Source organism: Rousettus aegyptiacus, unplaced genomic scaffold (assembly GCF_014176215.1).
Source record: "Rousettus aegyptiacus isolate mRouAeg1 unplaced genomic scaffold, mRouAeg1.p scaffold_m13_p_1, whole genome shotgun sequence".
NCBI lineage: Eukaryota > Metazoa > Chordata > Mammalia > Chiroptera > Pteropodidae > Rousettus > Rousettus aegyptiacus.
In genome coordinates, this window is record NW_023416284.1 from 144,108,575 (window position 1) to 144,131,845 (window position 23,271).

Sequence of the window (23,271 nt, forward strand, 5' to 3'; positions counted from 1 at the left end):
CAAAGCAAGTCTAGTGGCTCCAGGTGGCCAGTACAGGACCCTCAGAGAAAACTAAGAACTTTTCACCCTCTTTAATACTTGATAGAAATGAGAGATTTATAACAGTCACGTAGCGACAGCCAAAACATGCATTTGAATGAGTAAGACTGCCTGAACTGCTAATGAAAAATCATCACAAAGCACAACCCTTAGAAATATAGGCATAGAAAAGATAGAAGCACAGGAAACCACAGAAATTCTTAAAGAGTTAACAATCCCATTTTTAAATAACACATTCACTAAACATAATTCATATTGAAATACAGCCTTCAAAAATATGGCCTATCAAGAATAGACCACGTTTAGCGTATCTGAGCCAGTATACACCACAAAGTGATAAATGACAACTGAGAAATATCTGAAGAGAAAGCGAATGGAGTAAGGAAAACACTAGGCTGTGTATAACTCACCTCAGGAAAGTAAAGACTATAAACAGGATGTGTTATCTTTGATTTGGTTTCCAGTAGAGCTCTCTCCTTTCGCTGTATACTTTGTTGTAATTCTTGCCACTCCTAGTAAAATAAATATTAAACATTTGAAATCAAGTATGTTTTCAATCATTTTGTGGCGTTTCCATCTTCTTCTAGCTATTAATCCTGACAATGCTAACTACTACTGAGCTCAGTCCCACAAATCTGATCATTTCCCTGCTCAAAACTTAACAATGCTTCTTTTCATAAATCAAATCTAATCTCTTTAGCATGACAACATGACCGTTCATGATCTACCTGGGCCTATCTCTCCAGTCTCCTGTCACTGCCTTCCTCCTTGCACTTTTTATTCTAGTCATTTCAAACTACCTGGACTTCTCTGAACTCACTGAGCTATTTCACTCTTCCTAAACCCTGTTTGGATTTTCCTTTTTCCCTTTCTGGCAAATTTCTACTCATTCTTCTTTTAGGAGCAGCTAAAGCCTAAAGTGTGAGCTCTTGAGTACCACAAATTTCCCTCTACCTCAGGACTGAGTTGATCACTCCCTCCTCTGTGCCATCACTGCACCTTGTACAAAATGTACATCATCTCTCTTGTCCTAAAATGTTTATTTATCTACCTTCCCCACTAGCCTACTATCATTCAAGAACAGACTCTGTTTCACATTTGGCTTTGCACTTCTGTCATCTAACACAGCACTTGCAATGTGACAGATAGTGAATAATTATTTGTTACTTGTATAATTGTTTGTCAACTAGATGAATGTATTTTTGGTCATCTGAAAAAAACTAGTCTGTCAAAACTCTAAGAGTCATCTCTACTAATCCTAACAGACTCAGAAAGGAACATGTCAGCTCTTTCTCAAAGCAAGGCTGGGGGATAATTTCTTTGATAGGTTTTAGTTTTCTAGCTCTCCACTTAATTCTCGAAATACAAAAATAGTCAAAGGCCAATGCTAAAAACAGCCATTTTTATTTTTTCCTCACCACTCCCAAGGATAGGTACATTATTTCCTTTACTTTATTCCTTTGTCCTTTACCCTTTCCTCTTTTGGCCTCTACTTTTGCCTCAGAGGTTGTTATTCTGGAAATCTCTTTTTTCTCTCTTAAACCACAAGGATTATTTTAGATCAATGGCCCAGTCAAAAAGAACACAAACATAAATTGCTGATCAGTTTATAGTTCATCTAGCTGGGAACTTCTTCCTAACAACCATTATTGGCCACCAAATAGTCTTTTCTGTAACCCTCCCATAAATCATCTGCAACTTAATTCCATGCCATGAGATTTTTTTTCCTATTCTTTATAACCTTGCAGTCTTAATTACTTAGAGATCTCCTTTCCTTAATGTCTTATATACCTCTTGAAACAAGGTGGCATTCTGTAAATGTCAGCTCTTCCCTTAACCAACCTTTTGACATTATTATTCACAGTTATGTCCTTACCCCTAAACATTACATGGAATTTCTGAGACTCTTCCAAGTAACTGCTACCTATCTCATAACCCGCCTTTCCTTACTCATATTTCCAGGGTTATCTCCAACACTGAAAATTGCCTTAAGACACCAAATTGACTTCACCTCAGACCTAGACCTTCATTCACCGAGCAACTTAAGATTCAAGAAAATTAGGATTTCCAATCCTTGTTAGGAACTATTTTTCTTTATAATTCTAACCGCTATCCCTTGAAAATATTCTTACAAGGCAATACAAGATTATAAAATATACCGGTAGTAAAATGAAAAGCAAACAAGCAAGCAAACAAATAAACAATAATAAAAACCAAAACTATCATAATGAAGTATAATTCCAATTATTTGAACCTATAAGTCTTACTGCTTCATCATCTTTGTTTTGCTTTTCATCTTGCTCTCTATCAGAGTCTCTGTCACTACCATCTTCTTTTTCACTTTGGGAGTCTCTATTGGTTTCTTCTTCTTCCGAATCACTGCCTTTGTCAGAAACTTCTTCTTCATCTTCCTTTACTGCAGCTTCCTAAAAGGAAAAAGCAAACAAAAAAGTTCTAAGTATCTCAATGAATATATTATTGAGTTCCTGAAGGTAACTTATTGCTCAAGATTGTAATTTCACTATTCGCACAGAATTTTAAAGAATTATAAACATTCTTATTTATAAATAATGTGGAAGTCAGACTAAAGACTTTAACATTTGGCTTATTTGTCTAATGCTAGTTATTTGAGTCATTTTTCATAGTTTATTTTCCATAACTGACAAAAGTACAATGCAGTAAGGAAAGCCAATATCTCAGACAGTATCTTACTAGTTCATTTTAAGATGCAAGAAAAAGAAGAGCAAATTAAATGCAAAGACCAGAAATCAATTAAGAAAAAGCAGATATACAAAAGGGAAACCCAAACAAAAGTTGGTTCTTTGAAAAGATTAATAAAATTGATAAATGTTATTAGGTAACACTGACAGACAAGAGGAAAAAGAGACAGAATACAGACTAGCAATACTAGAAATAAAAGAGACATAACTACAAATCTAAAAGACATTAAAATAAAGGATATTACGAATAGTTTTATGTCAATAAATTTGGTAACTCAAGAGGAAATGGGCAAATTCTTTGAAAAACAATTATGAAAACTGGTATAAGAAAAAATATTTTAAAAAGAACTCTATAACTAAACCCTTTTTTAAAACTCTAAGCCCAGATGGCTTCTCTAGATAGTTCTTCTAAATAAGAAACAAACTCAATCTTATACACAGTCTTCCAGGAAAAAGAGACTATTTCCTAACTTGTTTAATGAGGCCAGCATAAACTCAATACAATACATGGCAAGGACATTACACGAGAGAATGACAAACCAATACTCTCTCATAAACACACATGCAGGAATCCTAAACAAAATATTATCAAATCCAAATAAATATAAAAAAAGAATACCACATTACGACCAAATGAGATTTATTCCAGGAATGCAATGATTGTTTAAAATCTTTTAACTTATCAATATCATTCACATTAACAGAAAGAATAAAAACCATACAATCATCTTAACAGATAGAGGAAAAGTATTTAATAAAATTCAGTACCTGTTCATGATAAAAATTCTCAGTATTAGAAGGAAACACTTCCTTAACCTGATAAATATCCACAAAAACCCTATAGCTGACTAACATCATACTGAATAATGAAATGTTTGCTTTCTCCCTGAGATTATCTAGGCAAGAGTGACCACCATCTTCACTCCTAATCAACATTACACTGAAAGTTTTAGCCAGTATAGTAAGACGAAAAAAGAGCATAAAGATTGAAAAAATTAATAAAACTGTCTTTATTCCCAGATGGCATAATCATGTATGTAGAAAGTCTTTTTAACATCTGTGCAAATGGTTAGTTACTGTCAATTCATTAAGGCTCCTTGATGCAAGATCAATATTTAGAAAGCAACCGTATTTCTATACACCAGCAATAAACAATGCAGAATGAATTATTTTAATGTTATTTGCAATAGCACTAGAAAGCATCAAATACACAGGAATAAATCTAATGAAAGATGTGCCATGCCTCTGCCACTGGAAATTTAAAAAACTGCTGAGAAAAATTAAGGAAGATAACAATTAATAAAGATAAACCATGATTATGAATAAAAAGACTCAGCATTGGTAACACGTGAATTCTCCCCATATTGAACCATAAATTCAATGCACTACCAGTTCAAATTCCAGCAGCTTTTTTGGGTGGAAATCATCAAGTTTATTCCAAAAATTTAGCTAGAAATGCAACGGATCTAACATAGTCAAAAAAAACTTTGAAAAGTGAAATAAGAGTTTGAGGACTATACTACCATATTTTAATACTTAACATAAAGCCACCATAATTAAGACAGTGTGGTATTGGCAAAAGAGTAAAATAACCAATGAAATGGAGTAGAGTCCATAAACAGATCTGCGATATACAGTTATAGTCACTTGTTTTACAACAAATCACCACTGCAATTCAGAGGAAAGGATGATCTTTTCAATAAATAGTGCCAGAATAAGTAGTCCATAATCTCTATCTCACACTACTCACAAAAATTAATTCAAGATGTATTGTAGTACTAAATATAACAAGTAAAACAATAATACTGCTATAAAAAAAAAACAGAAAACTATCTCGTCTTTGTGTTCTTGGAATAAGCAGGGATGTCTTAAACAGGACACAAAAGCATGAACCATATAAAAGATTGATGAAACAGACTTCATTAAAATTAAGAACCATCAAAAGCTACCACTAAGAGTAAAAAATGACTCATATCCAGAGTATATAAAAGAATCCTACAAATCCATAAAAAAAAACACCCTCAATAAAAAAAAGGATATTCAAATGACCAGTAAGCATATAAAAAGGTGTCCAGTATTAGTTATAAGAGATACAACAGATCCATGACAGTGACTGAAATAAAAAGACTGGTAAAACCAAGTATTGGTGAGGATGTGGATCAACTGGACTTGTATTTTGCCAGTAGGAACATAAAATGGTACAACTATGGAAAACGGGCTCTTTCAACGAGTTAAAAATACACCTATTTTATGACCCAGCAATTCACTGCTAGGTTCATACCCAAGGAAAATAAATGTCCACAAAATGACACACATGAGAATAAGCGCAGCACCTTTATTCATAATAGGCAAAAAACTAGAAACAACTCAAATGTTCACCAACAACGAAACAGATAAACTGTGGTATATTTATTCATACAGTGGGATAATAGACACACACAAATGAATTGCTGCTACGTACAATACAGATGAATGTCGCAGACATGATGCTGAATGAAACATAATTTCATTTATATGAAATTTAAGAAAAGGCAAAACTAATTAATAAAAAAAGAGGAGTGGAGGTGAAGAGAGGAGTCACTGACTGAAAAGGGACACAAGGCAGCCTCTAGGGTGCTGGTAGGGCTTTTTATCTTGATCTCAGCACCACAGGTACATTACATACGTACAACCTCAGATGCTGTGTACATAAGGTTTGAACATTTTAGTGCACGTTACATCTCGATAAAGATAACTATATAATAAGAATAGTAAACTTACACTCCCAATGACTCCATTTGCCTGCTTTTGTTTCTGTTGCTTTGATTGTGGTAAGGGCACTGGGGTAGGTTTTTTTTTTACAGGTTTCTTTTTTTTTGATTTAGCAGTTTTCTTGGGTCCTTTACTCTTCTGTTGCCATCCTCCTTTTGTCCTATTCTTATTAATATCACCCAGCTGTAAATCACAACACACACATTCAGAAGTTAACAGCAATAGTTTCATTTGGGAGTTAAAGTAATTTTTAGATGGAAATGGCTAAACTAAATGTTTTCATAAACTGTATTATTCTCCCATGACAACATAAATAAATCAGTCAGAGAACTAAACAGAACATTTCTATCATGGAGAAAGAGAGGTAATAAAACTTGAGTTTTACCCCATCTTCTGCCAGCTGTTCCTCTGCAACACAAATGGACTGCTCCTTTTCAAATACTTCCTAGAGGTAGTGAGAAGAAAAACATTAGGTCTGTCAACCTGTATTTATTTTTCGGATAAACAAAGCAAATCTTTGAAAAGGTATTACCAGTAAGTTTTAAAACTGGTGACAATAGAGGAGGGGAAATGGGAGGGGACAAGAAACTAAGTAATCAGTAAATGATGAATGTGTGCCAATTTAGCAATTACTAAATGAAACTTCGGAAGTTACCTTCTGAAATATCTCACATCTGTCTTGAATATAGATTACAGAGTACTTAAATTTATAAATGCAATGACTTAAGATATGTAAACTCATTAAAAAGTCAAAAATATTTCAGTTTAAATTTTCACTTCTAATAGTAATCAGACATGACATAATGTTACGAGGTTGAAATTTTACATTATTTTCTAAAATTAAAACTTCAAAAGACCAATATTAGTTTATTCATTATTGTCAGTGATACTGCTCATTGGATCTGTAACTAAGAGGAACACCAAGAAAATCCACATATCCTTAAGACATATCCACCCACCATACAATCCATTTCTATTCAGTACAGAGGCTATTATTTAGGACTTAAATTCCAGGAAGAATCTATACTAGTAGCCTAATTCAAGGATCAACAAACTATGGACCACTGCCTACTTTTTAAACAGTTTTATTGGAACACAACCACACCTGTTTGTTAGTTCAGTAGTTGCTACAGAGACTATATAGCCTACAACACCTAAAATATTTACTAACTAGACCTTTACGGAAAAACTTTGCCAACCCCTAGTCTAATTCTATCATCCCTGCTTTGTTTCTTCATTTATTATAGAGTTCTTAATGCTTAATTACTCTAAGATACAGCTCATACAGCTCAAGAGCTGGATGATAAAAACTTGTACAAGAACCAGATGACAAATACTCGATTCTTTCCCTTCCTTCATGGCAGTTTTGTTTATTCTCCTACCAATTCCCCCAGACTGTCTGTCAACAACCCGAAGCCAATTTTTTGTTCATTTCTCAAGCTGGGAACCCAAAAGCATGTGAGTAGTATAAATTTGGATTCTACACTCAATCGTGGCCATTGGCTTAGCATTTCCTTTTCTCCTAGGAAGCACCTCTTATCCAGTCTGTGACACAAATGCTTCCTTACCACTTGCTACCATAAAATCAACATCTTTGATTTGATACGTCCTACTACAACATATGCTTTTCCTACTAGAGGTTTTAGACATGGAGTTTAAATGCAGCATATGTCTTCTTCAGATGCTCACAGACCCCAGTGCAGAACAGGCTAAAATCTACCACTAGTTGAAAAAACTGAGTTGAAATGCCAGGCTATTAAAAACGAGTTACAACTAGAGTTGTGATTTGGGAAGTACTATAAATGCGTAATATCAACTGAGACAAACTAGATGCCGGAAACATATATAACATGATTGGATTTAATAAAAAAGAATGAGAAAAGTACGCGCGGACACGTGTGTGCGCGCACATATACACAAATGCACTGCAAAGGTCCAGACAGTAAATATGAGCTTGGAGAAAGATATGAAAGGATATACACAAGACTGAATTCTGGTCATCGGGGGCTGACAAATGGTTTCCTGGGGGAGGTCAGTGAGATAAAGAGGATATGATAAAAATATCATTTAACGCTATGGATTGTCATGCATTAAGCTACCTAAAGCGGTGACCATCAGAATGGTATGATTAATGATGTCCATTTCCTCCTATACTTTCTGGCATTGCCTCAATCTTTTCTCAGGTGACACGAATTTTTCACGTAATTATTGAAAAAAAGTTATTTTCATTATAATTTTTAAATTTTTTAAATGAAAAATAAAAATAATTTAAAATAAAGAGAGTAAATTCTCTAAAGAATTGACTGAAAAGGAGCAGGTGATGAAATTATCAACAATAATCGACAATAATCTCTATATAGCACTTTAAAGTTTAAGAACTATATCCACACTGTTATTAAAATGTTTTATAGGGATTTAACAAATCACCACATGAAGAATTAATCTATTTTCCAAGGTTTTTTGTGTGTGAAAACTAGTGTGAAAAATTATGAAAATTAATTTAAAATTTCAAAACAGCTAACTTGCAAAATTAGATTTTGCTACTCAATAGTTTCAACTTAAGAATGTATAACTTAAAATAAGAAAATAAACACGAAAACCTTAACATATAACTTAAAGCATAAAAATACAAATAGATTTCTTACTGCCATAGTTTGCCGTGTTAATTTAACCAACACTGTAACTAGGGATCCTACTGTTATGTTATTGCTGTCTTCATCATCCAATACTGTAAAAAATAGAAAAAAAATTAAGTAGAAAATACAAATCAAGTTCTTTGTTAACACAAACAGCAAAATGACTTATCCAAATCAATTTGGTACTTTAGCATTTCAGACATATTATATTTTAAACTTACTTGGTAAAAAATAATATACTGACTGTCTAGTCTGTATAAGGCTCTCCAGGAGATGCCTTCAACAATGTATTTATTTAATCTTTAAACTAGCTCTATGAAGAATTATTATTTCTACTTTAAAGGAGAAACTGAGATTCACGAGGTCACATAATGGCTATAATGGCACTGTCAAGTTTCAAACTCAGGTTTTTTAAAACAAAGTATAATATAAGGACTACCATATCATAGTTTTCTCTCCTAGTGATATAAAAATAGGCTTCTGTCTATTAAGTTGTACAAACCTTTATATTCACAAGACTTTACCTGTATGATTAATGCCTGTCAGAATAAAATAATTAAAACTAGTCTTCTAAGCCACACTAAAGAGATTTTTTAAGGCAAGTACTTGAAAATATTTTTATATTTAAAATATATTTTTGCAATTGTTTATTTTAAAACTATGTCTGCCACACAAACCCCCAAAAATCTAATAATAAAATAAACATTAAAACGAATAACACTAAAATAAATTAACATTAAGTTTAATGAGTAAAATTAATATAACTGATCAAACATATCTTCCATTCAAATGTAGATATAATTCATTTTTTTCTACCGATTTTATCTATAAGCATTTTCTTCACTATATATTTCTGCTTACAGGTTTAGATTAGCACACTGTTCTGGTCTGCACTAATATACTACCAGTTGGAAGAAAATGGCCTCCAACAATTTATAATTGATATATCCTCTATTACTGGTTGCAAGGCACAACAGCTGGGCATCAAAAAAAAGGTACAATATCCTTTCTTCACCCTAGAAGTCTCCATTATTGTAAATCATCAAATCTGGAATATATATTCATCAACACTGCAAAGCTGTATGTGCATGAGCACTGCATATGAACTAACAGCTATAACAATGTCTGTCATTTGATGCTTTAAAGTAAGGAAAAGCCTATAGGGGATTCTATATAGTCTCTACTGATGTGGGAAAAGAGATCCACCATTTCCGGCACTGGATCATGCAGATGACCCTTTCCTGCTTCTATAATTAATTCTTCTACTCTCCCTCCAAAAACTGTATTACTCATATTACACATTTGGATAGCACTGTAAAAATGTAAAATAATAAACTGTCAATAAAAAATGCTATGGGTTGAAACACATCATAATGTTCTGAAGTGAGACTGAATACTCTTACATCAAATAAGAAAATCACTCCAACATTCATTTTTCTAAGCAGCATGTACATTTTAATACCCTTGATTATATCAAATGGTATCTCTTTAGTCCCAAACTAGATATTTAGTTTCTGATTAAATTAGTTATGTTCTTAAGTGAAGCTTTCAGATTATTATTTTTAATATTTAAAACTCATGGACTCACTAAAAAATCCCAACTCCCCACCAAAGCAACTGCGGCTTTCACTACACATTTCTTACACTCCAACCAAATTACACTTTACCTTCCTTTCTCAAACACCCTAGTCTTTCTAATTCCAATTAGAATGCAAATTCAATAAGGCAGAGGCATTGTCCTACTCACCACTGCTTCCCCAGCACCCAGAAGAATATATGGCATGCAGTATTTGTTGACTAAACAAAATGTATAACAACTTTGTCATTCACGTAACACCTGCCTATGCTTCTGTGTTTTTAATCCTAGGTTTATGTCCTATTACTTCAACTAGACTATAAACCCTTTAAAAACAGAAAACATTCCTAATGCATCTTTGTATCTTGGCCCCACAAGAATCTTACCACAAAGTAACTTAGTAAATGTTAGAGCTCAGAACAATGCCACAATGAAGGAATAGAGCAGATAATCTCCAATTCTGTAACCATTCTATATTATTATTCAGCTATTAAAATGAAAACTCAAAGGACAACTATGTAGGCAGAAAAATAATCTCTTTTTCACTAGATAAAGGTAAGTCAAGAAAAACAAATGAAATGTACAGAATACAGTAATTTTTTAAGGCTTCATTAACATAAATAGGTTGGGTTTTTTAAGTTAATTTTAGAACTAAACAGCTTTGTTTTTCATGCTAACAACAGATATATTTTAAATGTCTTTTATTACATCTGGAACTCTTTCATTCTTTGAAAACTTAGATATTCCTGAAAGTTGAACTACAAAAAGGAAGAGTCCTCAAACTTAATCCCCTTATAAGGATAATAAAAGTAGGGCTCTATCAGTGTTCGCACAACAATTAAATATACATCATTTCCCATCACAGTAAATCTGATAAACTATAGTTCTGAAAAATCTAATTACAAGGTATGTTATTAAATGAAGTGTTTTGAGAACCTTGTGCCAAACATACAAGAGTCAATCTGCCAAAAGGGAAGCAGCATTGCTCAAGAGGAAAACCTCCCACTTACCCTGTGATTTTATGTCCATAGTCACATAAGGGAAACTCCCAAGGACTGCCATAACCTCTTCATATTTTTCATCTTCAAGGAAATGCAGTAGATTGTGACGATCTGATTCTTTTAAACTCACCAAATCCTGTATAGTCTTAATTTTGTACTGAATTTAAAAAGAGAGAAAGAAAAATAAATTCTAAAGTCATAAAACTTTTTATTCGTAAAAAGAAAATTACTAGCATGTTTACTAAAACAAAATCCAAAACATTTTTTGGAAAAATGTTAAGATGATAGATAATACATTTCAAAGCAGAAAATACAACTTTATGGCATTTCATGGCCTTTTTCTCCAAGAAACTTTAAATTTAGGATTTTTTATTTACGTAGTTAATACATCGCCATTTTTTAAACTTAAAAGAAGTTATAGGAAAAAAATAGTATTCATATAGAATCTTGACCCAAGCAAAAACTAATGTCATTTGATGTGCTCAGTTTGCTGACCTCTATTTTCTATTTTAATGATAAAAACCTTTAAGAATATGAATTTATGTTCCACTACACCTGCACCCTAAAGGTTTTACTATGGCATATTCTCATTTTTGTTATTTTCTAAATATAACTATCTATTATTGCAATACTATCATCTCAGTTAAATGGATACTTTAGAGGAGAGTGTTCTTTTATTTCCAGGTATTTGGTGATAGTTATTAATTTTTACTTTCAGACAGAGATTATATCATGAGGCATGTGAAATGCTGACTTTTGGATTCTCAAAATTTTAACTATGACTTAAAATATCAAATTTATAAGAGTAATACAATTACTGAAAAGAGAACTCTGATGCAAATTTCTAGTATACAATTTATTAGTTCTACTTTAGTATACTATCAAATCTCATGTCTATCTTCTGCCTACTTTGCCTGATGTATACAAAATAATGTTTAAAATCTACCAACATTACAATTTCCTTCATTTTTTTCTCATATTTCCTCAAAGTTTTCATTTATACATAGTTTTGCTGTCTTACGATTCACTATCATGCCTTTACTATAATTGTGTTTTGAAAGAAGAATTTTCTTTATTTGATCTACTTACTTTTGAATACTTACTTTGTTCATACTAAACTAATAAACCACTGCCCACCATTTAAGTTACAGATAAAATGACTAGAAAATACACATTGCATTTTTACTCAGTACATTTATTTTTAGTAACATAAGAAAAAAAATTGTTAGCTGTTAAAGTGCACTGACCTCTAAAGTAGTAAAATCACTTACAGTAGTAAGATATTATAAAACAGCTACCTAATCAAGAAAACAGTAACGGAAACACTTGAGGGATAGTTTTAGAAATGTTTAAGACATTCTAAATAAAAAAAAAAAAATGCACAGTAACCCTTTCTAGAAAACTTTCATTCATGTTTTCTTTAAGGGATATGACAAACTGCTTAAAACTGATACAAAGTAGCAAACAATTACCTTTTTATGATTAGAAACCCTTCTAAGATTGTCCTCTTCAATGTGTGGGAGCTGTAGAAGGGGAGACTTAAACTGCTGAAGGCCTTGCACAGCCATCTGGGAAAGCTTCATGCAGTTTTCTAGGGATGCCAAAGTTGGAGCACGGAACTCCCTTTCTTAGAAAGAATAGGAGAAAAAGAAAAAACAGAGCTGGACTTTTTATATGCTCAGGAGTACACAATTCATCACAAAAACAAGATTCACATGAATATCATGAATCCCTCCAATTTTAAAATCTCAGTGTTGATTTTCCTTTAAAAGTTATTGGATAAAATACAAAATATACACACAAAAAAGTGCTCATTATCCAGCAACAACCACCTGATTTAATAGAAAAATTCTTTGCATCACCTCCAAAAACATAAGTACATTGTTGGACATATCGGTATCAAGAACATAATGACACCACGCCAAGAACTGAAATCATCCCTGATAACAAATCACAACTACCACCTCCTTTTTTAAAGGTCTCCCTTTCCCTTACTGACCATAAACTCTCTCATTCTTTTTTCCTTTATGCAAAAAAACACTACATGTCAAATGAATGAATGAATGACTCTTCATTACATCACTTAAAGATTTCAAAATCATTGTTAAAATGCAGGAACAACCTAAATCTAAAAATATTCAGAGGAAGGAAAAGGATATTTTAAATCTTTGCAAACAATAAAACATGAAAAAATTAAATTCAAAACATAGTAAGTTGTGATAAACACTTGACATAATGGAAAATATAAGGAAAGAAATAAGAAACACCATGAAGAAAACTGGGAAAGCTGATTCAACTTATAGATAGAAATATAGTAAGTACCCATAAATCATAAAACTATGAAGTGTAATCTGCATATGTTTGCAAGAAAAAGTACATAATTAATTACATTTCTTTCTCACCTTCACGGCTCCGTGCCATTATTATTAGCTGGCAGATTACATTAACCATTTCTTGAAGTAGGGCAGGGCATTTTTTCAGCATAAATTGCTGATCTGTGAAACAATAAAAAAAAAAAAACCTGAAACAAATTCCACTTTTATAGTTAAAACATCTTTATCAACTGCAGTCTAAGACAAGTACTAACTTTGTCTTACAAATATCTCACATGACCTCAGAATTTTACAGGTTGAACCCAATAGTGTCTCTTCAGCAGCACTATGTCAAAAATCAGTCAGCAAACTCTAGCTCAGATTATATGTATCACAGGCAAATTTTTAGTATTATGGTGTAGGGTTTTATTATCCCTCCCCCCCTTTTTTTCAGAAAGTCTAATCTTAAACTTAATCTTACTATATTCAAAAACTTTAAACATTTTCTTCTTGTGTACCTAAATTTCTATAAGTATAATTACAGATAAATCAAAGACTATAACTGAGATTGTTAACTAAATTTAGAGAAGGGGGGTGGGGGAGGACAGAGAGCAACTCTTTCATTTATACTGCATTTAATACCTAACCATTAAGATCATCCATTGGGTTAATACTCAACCTAAAAAAAACATATTTATTTCCTATTTCTTAGATAACTGATAAAAATAAAGATGGTTCATATCTGCACAGAACATTAGGAACAGAATTACTCGTTAACTTGCAACTCTAATTAACAAGCCTAAACAGTCCTCCTTCATTCCATCATAATATGTACCCTATCCTATCATCACTGAGCATCAATTGGCCTTGACTGCATTACTGGCTTAAAAGGGATAGGAGAAATTTCATTTGGAAAGAATATTTAGTCCCTAAAAATGACTTCTTTTAAAACTTCAATGGAAACAATGCAAGTGAAGAGATGACACTCAAATTCATGCCATCCCTGGAAACACTGTTGTCTCAATCTACTGCTTTTCATTTAACTAGAATAGATGGTTTCAAGTACTCCTTGGTAACCATTGCTGAAGGGTGATTGTGGTGGAGTCAAAGAACTGATGGAGATATCTGCTGTGAAATCCATTTTTTCTCCCCTCCCAAAAAGCTTACAGAATCCTTTTTAAAGTCATTAAGAATTACTAGATGCAAATGAATAAATATTTCTCATATTTTCTTACTTTGAAATACTAAATTTTAACATTTAACAAAACATCTGACTTCTTCATACCTTAATTATTTGTGAAATAATTAAGTAGCATATAGATTTCTTTTTAAAAGGTCCTTGAGCAATTATTTGAACAAAAATACTGCACCATAAGGTCTAATTAAATCCGCTCCTTTTATACCACTAAAACCCTACAGATAGTAGAATCACAGATACCTTCTTCAAGGGTCTCAGGAATTTTCATTCTAGCAAGATGAGACAGTAAAAGAACTCTGGCCTTCAGGCTATATGGGCAGGTAAGTGGAGGCTCATTCTTCTTTAAATTAATGCTGCCAATTTCTCTGATTAGCTAGAATAAATAAAATAATTATTCAAAAATACACACTTAAAAAACATTAATTTTAATAATTAAATGCTTATTAAGGAATTTCGGAGATAGGCCTAACCTGAGGTATTAGAATATTATCTGTTGGTCTGCTTGTGGCATCTTTATTATACTGAGGGTCAAATTCAGAAGCTCCAGCCAAAACCATGATAAGACCTAAGAAAACAAAAGAAATATGAAGGTAAATAAATATATTTGCTCATCTATTAATTTCTCTTCCTATGATAACTTCATTAATCTTATAGTGAGGCAGTTTTCCAATCACACACAATGCTTAAAAATCATCTCAACTCTGCTACTAACAAGTATTTAATTTCTCTCATTAAAAAAAAAAAGTCTCATTTTTTAGAACATTGGCAACATTACCTATCACAAGTATAGAAATAAATATCAAATTAAGGGCCCCAAAGCAAGTGAATGCATTAAAATAACTTCAAATAGCATCTGTTTCTAGACCTAAGCATGTGTTCTACAGAAACTTTCTATAGAGTGTTAAATATTCCATGTGATATTAATAAATGCTATGTGGAAAAAAAAGGGGCTCTATGTTTAAATATGGCTGAGAAATAGTTAAAAATAGTTTTAGGTTTCTTCATGAGTGCTTGGAGCCCTGAGTAAACTAAAACACACCGTCACTTATAGAAATTTTTATTATGGAACTCTGGAGGTTTTTGTGGGACTACTGTTCCTTGAAATACACATAATTTGCAGCCACATATATTAGCATTACTCTTGTTAGCCTATACAAGCTCTTTAATGACTGGCACTATAGTAATTAATCTCACCTTATAGCAGAAAAATACATGCAATATATTCACAAAAAGCAGGATAGTTATAGTGATTAAGCGTGTAGACCCTGGAATTTTTGCTTACTAGCTAAATGACCTAGACAATAGTCTTCAATGGGCCTGTTTCTTCATATGTGCCTGATACACAGTAATATGTGCGAGCTATATGATTACCTTCAAATGTTAAAAAAAAAACAAAACTGTTCCTAAGACAGCTATTTAGATGGTGCCAATGCTAAAGTAACCAAGGAGACATAACCAAACTTAGCAGCTAAACGATATATTTTTTTAATAGAATTGTATAAGGCTAAGTACCACCTTCAGAAATAAAACAGAAATCAAGATTACTGATGCAAAAAACACATTAAAGCACATTATAAACATAGAACATTTTCATAAGGGATTAAGTTCTATATTAATATTTCAATCCAGCATTAAAAAAAGTGACATGTACATGAGGGAAAGTAACATTCACTTGTTCCTCAGAAATAAAAATGTGCTCATGCCTCAGAAATATAAGATCTATTAACACAGCCATGATCCTGAGGAGTCTCTTTCTGGTCACCAAGAAAGTTAGTAAAAATGGCAAATCCAAAATACAGAAAAGTCGATTTAAGTTTAGAAAAAAGATGCATTCTCCAGTGAATCACAATTTAACACATATCTTTTTTTTTTTTTTTTTTTAATTTAAGGAGGGAAAGAGGGATGTCTATGATTTCTACAGAGCCATAATTCTGAATGGCAATATTATATATCCCAGGGACAAAATTTACAGTTAGTTTTATGAAAGCAAAGAAAGTATTTAAGATGGTAATCTTTTTTTCTTAAGAAATTTTGAAACAAAATTCTGGCAATGAAATATTCCGGCAATTTTCTTTCAACATACACCTAGGAACTCTACTTATTTTACTATAATTAATACAGTATAATGTTCTGGTTATGGCTCAGGAACCAGATTGCCTGGGTTCAATGTTCGATCTCGGCTCTATCACTTACTGTGTATCCTTGGATTCAGTTTCCTCATCTATAAAATGTGCTTTAAAACAGCACTTATGGGAGCCTGGCAAAGATTAAATGAGTTAAAACATATATAGTCCCTAACAAGGCCTGCCACACAAATACTCAAGAAAAATTAGCCCACACGAAGCTTTACCATATAATTTCTGAAAAAATACATACACACGTAGCTGAGTAAATGGGAATAACAGAAATATATATCAGGAAATGTGATAAAGGGTGTTTCCTCTAGATTTAGTTATATAAACTGATTATTTATAAAACTGTAAAATGGAATTTCTCCAGCTGAATGTATATCGACCCCACATAAATGACACAGAAAATAATTTAATGTCGCAAGTACTTAAATTTACTTACGTTTCATATCCATATTTCGTGTTTTATAAACAAAATATGTATAAATCTGTGTTGTACGTATTAGAATTTGATCTCCACTATAGCGTATTGAGCGATACCACCAAGAGCCCTAAAACACAAATAAAATTAAACAAGAAAAAGCACGAAAACTGTAATAAAAATGTTGTTTGATGTCAAATGTTTACAGTCAAATTTTTGAAATGTTCATAAACCAATAATACCTGAACTTCAGATTAAATGCCTTTGTTACATATTTCTAATTATTAATATGAATTATTTAGCCAATATTTATATTGCCTGATGCCTAAACACCAACCTACTCACTACATATATATGATTAAGTTTCAGCTTGAAATTATTTGGAGACAAACAGGAATAAAACCACCCATTACTAAAAGCAACAAACTGGTTCTTGACACATAGTATGTCTTCAATAAACATTTGATAAATAAGTGTAGGAGCAATTTTTCATCTGATGTACAACTTTTATTAACATTCCATACAATTAGATCCTTACATAATAATCCTATGAAGAAGGCAAGACAGGTTAATTATTAACCTCACAAATAGGCTCAGGTACTGAAAGAATACTACCAGTCATAAAAGTAACAAACGGTAAATCATAAACTTTCTGGTATCTCCATACTGAGGTACTACGCAGGTGTTTTTAAGCAGTGATTGATTATCTCTGACAGAGAAAAAGCATTGAGGGAGGTGGTGAAGGAAGACTTTCATTTTAAACTCATTTAAATACATCTGTATTATTTCAGCTGTGTGTAACTTTTGGATTGGGAGAAGATAGACTTAATACTCTCAAGTGATGTCATCTGTAGAAGATCTCTGACGTATAGCTGAATATAAGATTCTTAAGCAATTGAGGGAGTCATTTTATGAACAATAGAGATGTCCAACCATTTATTGTATACTTGAAACTAATTTAAATAAGTTTATTTTAAAAAATATTCTTAAAAATTCAAGGATCAATGGATTATATTCTAATACAAATTATAATCTCATAGGGAGACTCCAAAGTATTCTACCAATTCCCTTTCCAAAAAAAAAATGTTATTAAAAAGAGCTAGAACTTACCACAACAACAGGAAGGATAACCATGAATGCCAATCCATATACAAGTAAAACCTAGAATTGAAAAGAGAAAAAGATCATAGCCTTCATAAGGCAAATTATAACAACCATGAATATTATCTTGAGGCTTACAAGGGGAAGGCACTATTAAAAGCACTCCTCATGTATTATTTTATTTAATCCTATTTTGAAACTCTACAAGGAAGGTACCATTATTATTATTATTATTATTATTATTATTATTTTTTGTTTTGTTTTGTTTTGTTTTTTGTAGATAGAGAAACCACAGTATATCTAGGTTACATGGCTTGTCCTAGGTCACATAATGGAGCCAGAATTGACAATCCAGCTCTAGAACCTATGCTCTTTTATACCATAATAAATTACCTTTTAGTTTGCTCTCTAGGCAACACCAGCCAAACAAGTACTTGTATATCCACAGTTGATATGTGCAAGCCAACATCCAATTTCTCTTATTACAATTAGATTTCTTGTAGCTGTTTATGTTATTATGGAGATGAAAAATCTATTGGCCTATTCTTCTGACTTTTCCCTTAAAACAGAAAGCCTTCTTTTTTTTTTTTTGCTTTCGTTGTGAAGGGGGAATACATGATAAAGTAACTGGTTTGATTTTTTCCCATTGTACACTGCTTCTGAACATCTAATTGTTTTTAGTTATTTAAATAAAATAGTTCCAAAACAAACAAACAAATTAAAAAACAAAACAAAAAACCACCCTGGCAAGTGGTTGGTGCCTTGGAAATAAATGATAGAACCCTGACTGGCTCCTCTGCCTAAATATCAAGGAGCCAACTTCATAATTTTCTGTTTGAAGTTAGCTGGTCTTAGATTTTTCTCCTACTGCTTGATCCCAATTCTGGTAGCTAACTATCTTTCTCTTCTCTAGTACTCCCAGAGTGACCCTAAGCATGATCAACACATTTATATACAGCAACCACATATCCTTAAAGATAAATTAATCTGCTATAACATTAAAAGTATCATTTCAAAACAACTTATAAACTACATAGATTTTATTTTTTATTGATTCAAAGATAGCTCCTAATTATTTTCAAAACAGTAGAAAATCACCTATTTCTTAACAATAGATTAAAATAATTTCTAATGTTTTAAATTCTATAATTTATTAAAGTCTGATATCCTACTGCCTCTAGAAGTACTGCATGGAATATATTAATTAGTATACATAAAAAATTAATTTAGCCTGGGTAAATGTGAAATGAAGGATAATTTAAATTTTGAGCACTACTTAGGATAAATATGGGTACCATAAAAAACAGTAATTTCTCAAACCAAAGGTAGGATCCAATCTGAAACTGTCTTCAAAAGAAAACTGTCACAATTTTAAGGTTTTAAAACTACATTTAGAACACACTACCCCAAACCAGCAGCCTAGTTAATAGGAACCAATTCTTTTCTCCCTTATGTCCAGTTTCACAATACACAGTTAAATTAAACACAGCATACCAGTATTCTATTGAATAAGCTCTCTTTATATTAACAAGATATATCAAACGCATTATAATGTATCTTATTAAATGCACTCACCAAAATTGAGTTTTTCTGGTCAACTATCCAAGCTGGCAGGGCAATTCCAAAGCTTGTGGCTAAAATAGGAAGAATATTTCTGAAACGTCTCCACTTTCAGTTTGATTTTTTTATATCTCAAAATTTTGTCCCCCACCCCTGAAAAAGTTTTTGAGAAAAATCATCATATTATGTGTGTTTCCATTACACAAAAGTTAATGGATATCATTTATATCTGAAACTAAATTTTTCCAGAAGGAAAAAAGAAAAAAACCTCAAACTAAGTAAATGAATTCCTTCTTCCTAGAAAATCTAAATTCTTTTATATTTATTGAGTTTATATAAACACTATAAAATATGAAAAAAAATGTTTAAAGTCAGCAAAGAAAAAGATTTTTTCTATCCAATTTTTATCAACTTCTAACTGGAAATGATGCATGACAGTGACTACTTTTCTCATAAATCAATTGAAGTTCTATTTTCCAAGCTAGTCTCTAGAAAGAAAAATATGTAAAAATTAAAGGGAACTCAATTTGTAAAACTGCTTTAACTCCATGTGGTTGTAATTTTCCTATTTATAAAGTAAGAAAATCTAAATGTTCTTTTCAATTTAGTTAATATTTTCAAAATATACGTCATATCCCCAGTACTTTTTAATAATTTACCACACCTTGAGGTCCATCTGGATTTCCAAACTCTTCCCAATTTTTTCGAGACTCTTCATCAGTTAAACTAGCACCAAAAGAACAAAGTTTAACAATTATAGAGCCCCATTTTAAAAATACATACTCATATATACAATCTCCATTAACCAACAAACTCATTTCTTAAAGATGTTAATTTCAGAGAATCAAGAAAAGCCTCTCTGAAATTAGGAAAAAAGCAGGGAGAGGGGAGAAAGGAATTCTGCATTAACAGAAAATGCCAACTATTAATTAGCCTTGATACAAATTCCTGGTTGGCCCATGGGTCCTCAAGTTCAACCAGTTGAAACTGAGATGAAACTTTAAAGATTAACACATTTCTTGAGATGACAGAGAAGATTACAGGTAACCTTCTCTTTCTTATATGCTCATACATTTTCCAAAAGTTCTTCAATGAGCATGTTCATACTTTAAGAACGATATATACCTATTTCCTAAACTTAACTTAATACCAAGTTAGTGATAATAATCCCTCCAAAACTGGAACCACATTCTCAAAGAAAAAAAAGAAAAACACCTAGAAAACTCCATTGCTGTGGAAAAAGTCATTTGCATTGTGCTGAGATCAGTTTTCTCCTAAACCAACTGCCAACAGGACTAGGAAAAGACCTGTTAAAGCAACAGCTTCCTAACCCAGTCCAATATGAAAGTGAGAGAGTGATTTAAAAAAAAAAAAAAAATACCAAAAACCTAAATATAAATATAACCTCTGACTTGGGCAATGGCTCAAGGAAAGGAGAAAGAGTTGTTTTATTTCGGGTCCCAGAATAAATGTTAAGAAAACATTAAAAGAAAATTTTAATTCCTGCAAAAACTTTACAATGTTGTTAAGGAGACCAGGCAGACACACACACACAAAATAACCAATAATTTAATAAGGAAGGCATTCTTGTACAGCAGTTGGCAAAAGAGTGTTTATGTCCAAATCTAATTTTAGACATTTCTATTTCCCCAAACATATGCATTTAAGATACAATAAAGGTTCTATTCAACCAAGTTCCAGGTTGAGAGAATGCAAAAGTACCTTTTTAAAATAGTGAAACTTTTCAACAATTTGAAAATATTTTTAAACTTATCAGTTTGGTCATTTTTGAAAATAAGTACCTTGATATCTTAATCCTTATTTAATTTTAACTCTGCTTACACAATTTGAACTGAGGCCACAGGAAAATAAAAGAGTCAATGTAAAGCATTATTAGAGAAATTGCAAGTTAATAAGAAGTGGTGCTAAGATCCTTTTCTGCTAAGGGAGGGATGTTTCTCAAAAAATTCTGCCCTGGTTAACCTATACAATTGTCTGTTCTCCCAGAACTTAAGCTATGGTTTCTCTCAATATTCTGTCTTCTAATAAAATTCTTCTGCCCCAAATGAATACCTCTGTCCCCTTCTGCCTTTCTGTTTATGGCAGCACAATAAACTGCTCTGCTCTCTCTACAATACCCTCAAATTTTGCAAAATAAAGCACAGCTCACATTATAGAAACACTTGACACACTTGATTACAATCCATTAACTCATTCATTAAACCAACTTGTACAACTGCTGTGTGACAGGCACAATACTGGATACTCAATAGAATTAAAGAAATCAACTTTTAGAAGTCAGAGTAAAAACACAACTGATTTTTTTATTAGTGCTTTAGTATAATACCATTCCTAAGACTCAAAGTACTTAAAAGCTATGTGATTTGTTAATTCACATAAAACAACTTAAAAAAAGACCAATGATGCTAATTATTAAAAATTCAGTAAGTATCAAGTTTCCTAAACATGATTTTATCCCTTAACTTTGGGAGCAGAAGGTTGTATCATAAACCCAACTATGAATCTAATAAAATCCATGTCTCTTTTGCTCTGGAAAAGATACACATTCACAGAAACACATAAATTCTGCACACAATTTCAGGGACCTCAGATTATAAATACTGATCAAGAATGCTCTCACTAAATTATATGAGTGACCCTTTGTAGAGCTAAATTCCATGGTCAGATGTACAAACACATAAAAACAAGTTTTTAAAAATTAAAATAGCTTTAAGGTAACATCTCTGCTGCTCACTTGTTGTAAAGTACCTTAAAGATAGGTTTTACACCTGAAAGCCAAATTCCAACTATATCCAGAAGACTAAACCAGAGAATTCAATAGCTGATCTAGCTCCTCAGACCTCCTTTCCTTTAAGTTAAAATCTAGTGTGACGAGATAGGAATGACCCAGTTAGTTTATCAGAATGGGCAAATAAGGGAAGAGAAAATATCCTAAATAAGCAATGCAAATTCTAAAAAATTTTGTATATCAAAGCCTATAACTGCATTCCAAAAGTTGCTTGAGTTATACTTAGACTGCCAGACATATACAGAAGATGGGAGCTTCAATGCAATCAGCTAGAACTTATATTTAGTAAAATGCACACCTTTAATTTAGCTGTACTTGCACAAGTTGAAAGAAATCAAAGTCTGGGTCCCATAATCATTTACTTCTTCTTTTGTCTAAGAGACCATCAACATTTTACATACAAACCATTCTATATCTCAATCAAAAACAAAGGCTATGTATTATTCTTCTGTACTTTTTCAAATAGTGACTATATGTCATAAAGAGTCAGATTTCCAGTAACCTGAGAACTTGAAAATGTTACAATACCTAAAAAATGAAGGGGAAAAAATACTGTACCAAAAGCTCTAAAATTAAAACTACTAATTAAATAATCTTGGCTATCTGATGTCCTCTAGAAATCTTGTTTTTCTTAAATTACCTGAAGACAGCAACTAAGGCACTGCAATGCTATGCAAGAAAAGTAAATGCTTGAAGGAGACACAATTTTAAAAAAGGGAAAAGGTGACACCACCTGAAAGGCAGCAATTTGGAGGACATCTGCTGTGCAGAAAAGAAAATAAAGTACGCACTGCAGAAGCTCCTGAAGGCACTGCTTTATTACAGAATAATATTCACATGGATAACAAGCAGTCCACAAGAAAAGTGGAGAGAGGAGATAGTCAACATACTTTCATTAAGTGCAAAAATGAGTATAACAACATTTCCCAAACTTCTGTCATTTACATGCCACTTACCATTCACTATTATACCTGAGTATCCTATTTACTATATTCTTAAAATTGACCCACAAAATTAC

At 32.1% G+C, this 23,271-nt stretch overlaps 1 protein-coding gene across 1 annotated transcript in view; it reads right to left on the reverse strand.

Moving 5' to 3' along the window:
- The window catches only part of SEC63 (SEC63 homolog, protein translocation regulator), a 53,008-nt gene that overhangs the window by 8,368 nt on the left and 21,369 nt on the right, over positions 1 to 23,271 (reverse strand). The window contains exons 5-18 of the mRNA XM_016160207.2: positions 20,109 to 20,170; positions 19,460 to 19,518; positions 17,894 to 17,944; positions 16,805 to 16,913; positions 14,704 to 14,798; positions 14,474 to 14,606; positions 13,126 to 13,218; positions 12,196 to 12,350; positions 10,733 to 10,880; positions 8,156 to 8,238; positions 5,896 to 5,955; positions 5,520 to 5,693; positions 2,307 to 2,465; positions 450 to 551 (exon numbers count right to left, since the gene is read on the reverse strand). Coding sequence (XP_016015693.1) covers positions 450 to 551; positions 2,307 to 2,465; positions 5,520 to 5,693; positions 5,896 to 5,955; positions 8,156 to 8,238; positions 10,733 to 10,880; positions 12,196 to 12,350; positions 13,126 to 13,218; positions 14,474 to 14,606; positions 14,704 to 14,798; positions 16,805 to 16,913; positions 17,894 to 17,944; positions 19,460 to 19,518; positions 20,109 to 20,170 — 1,483 coding nt within the window. The remainder of the gene's footprint in view (positions 1 to 449; positions 552 to 2,306; positions 2,466 to 5,519; positions 5,694 to 5,895; positions 5,956 to 8,155; positions 8,239 to 10,732; positions 10,881 to 12,195; positions 12,351 to 13,125; positions 13,219 to 14,473; positions 14,607 to 14,703; positions 14,799 to 16,804; positions 16,914 to 17,893; positions 17,945 to 19,459; positions 19,519 to 20,108; positions 20,171 to 23,271) is intronic.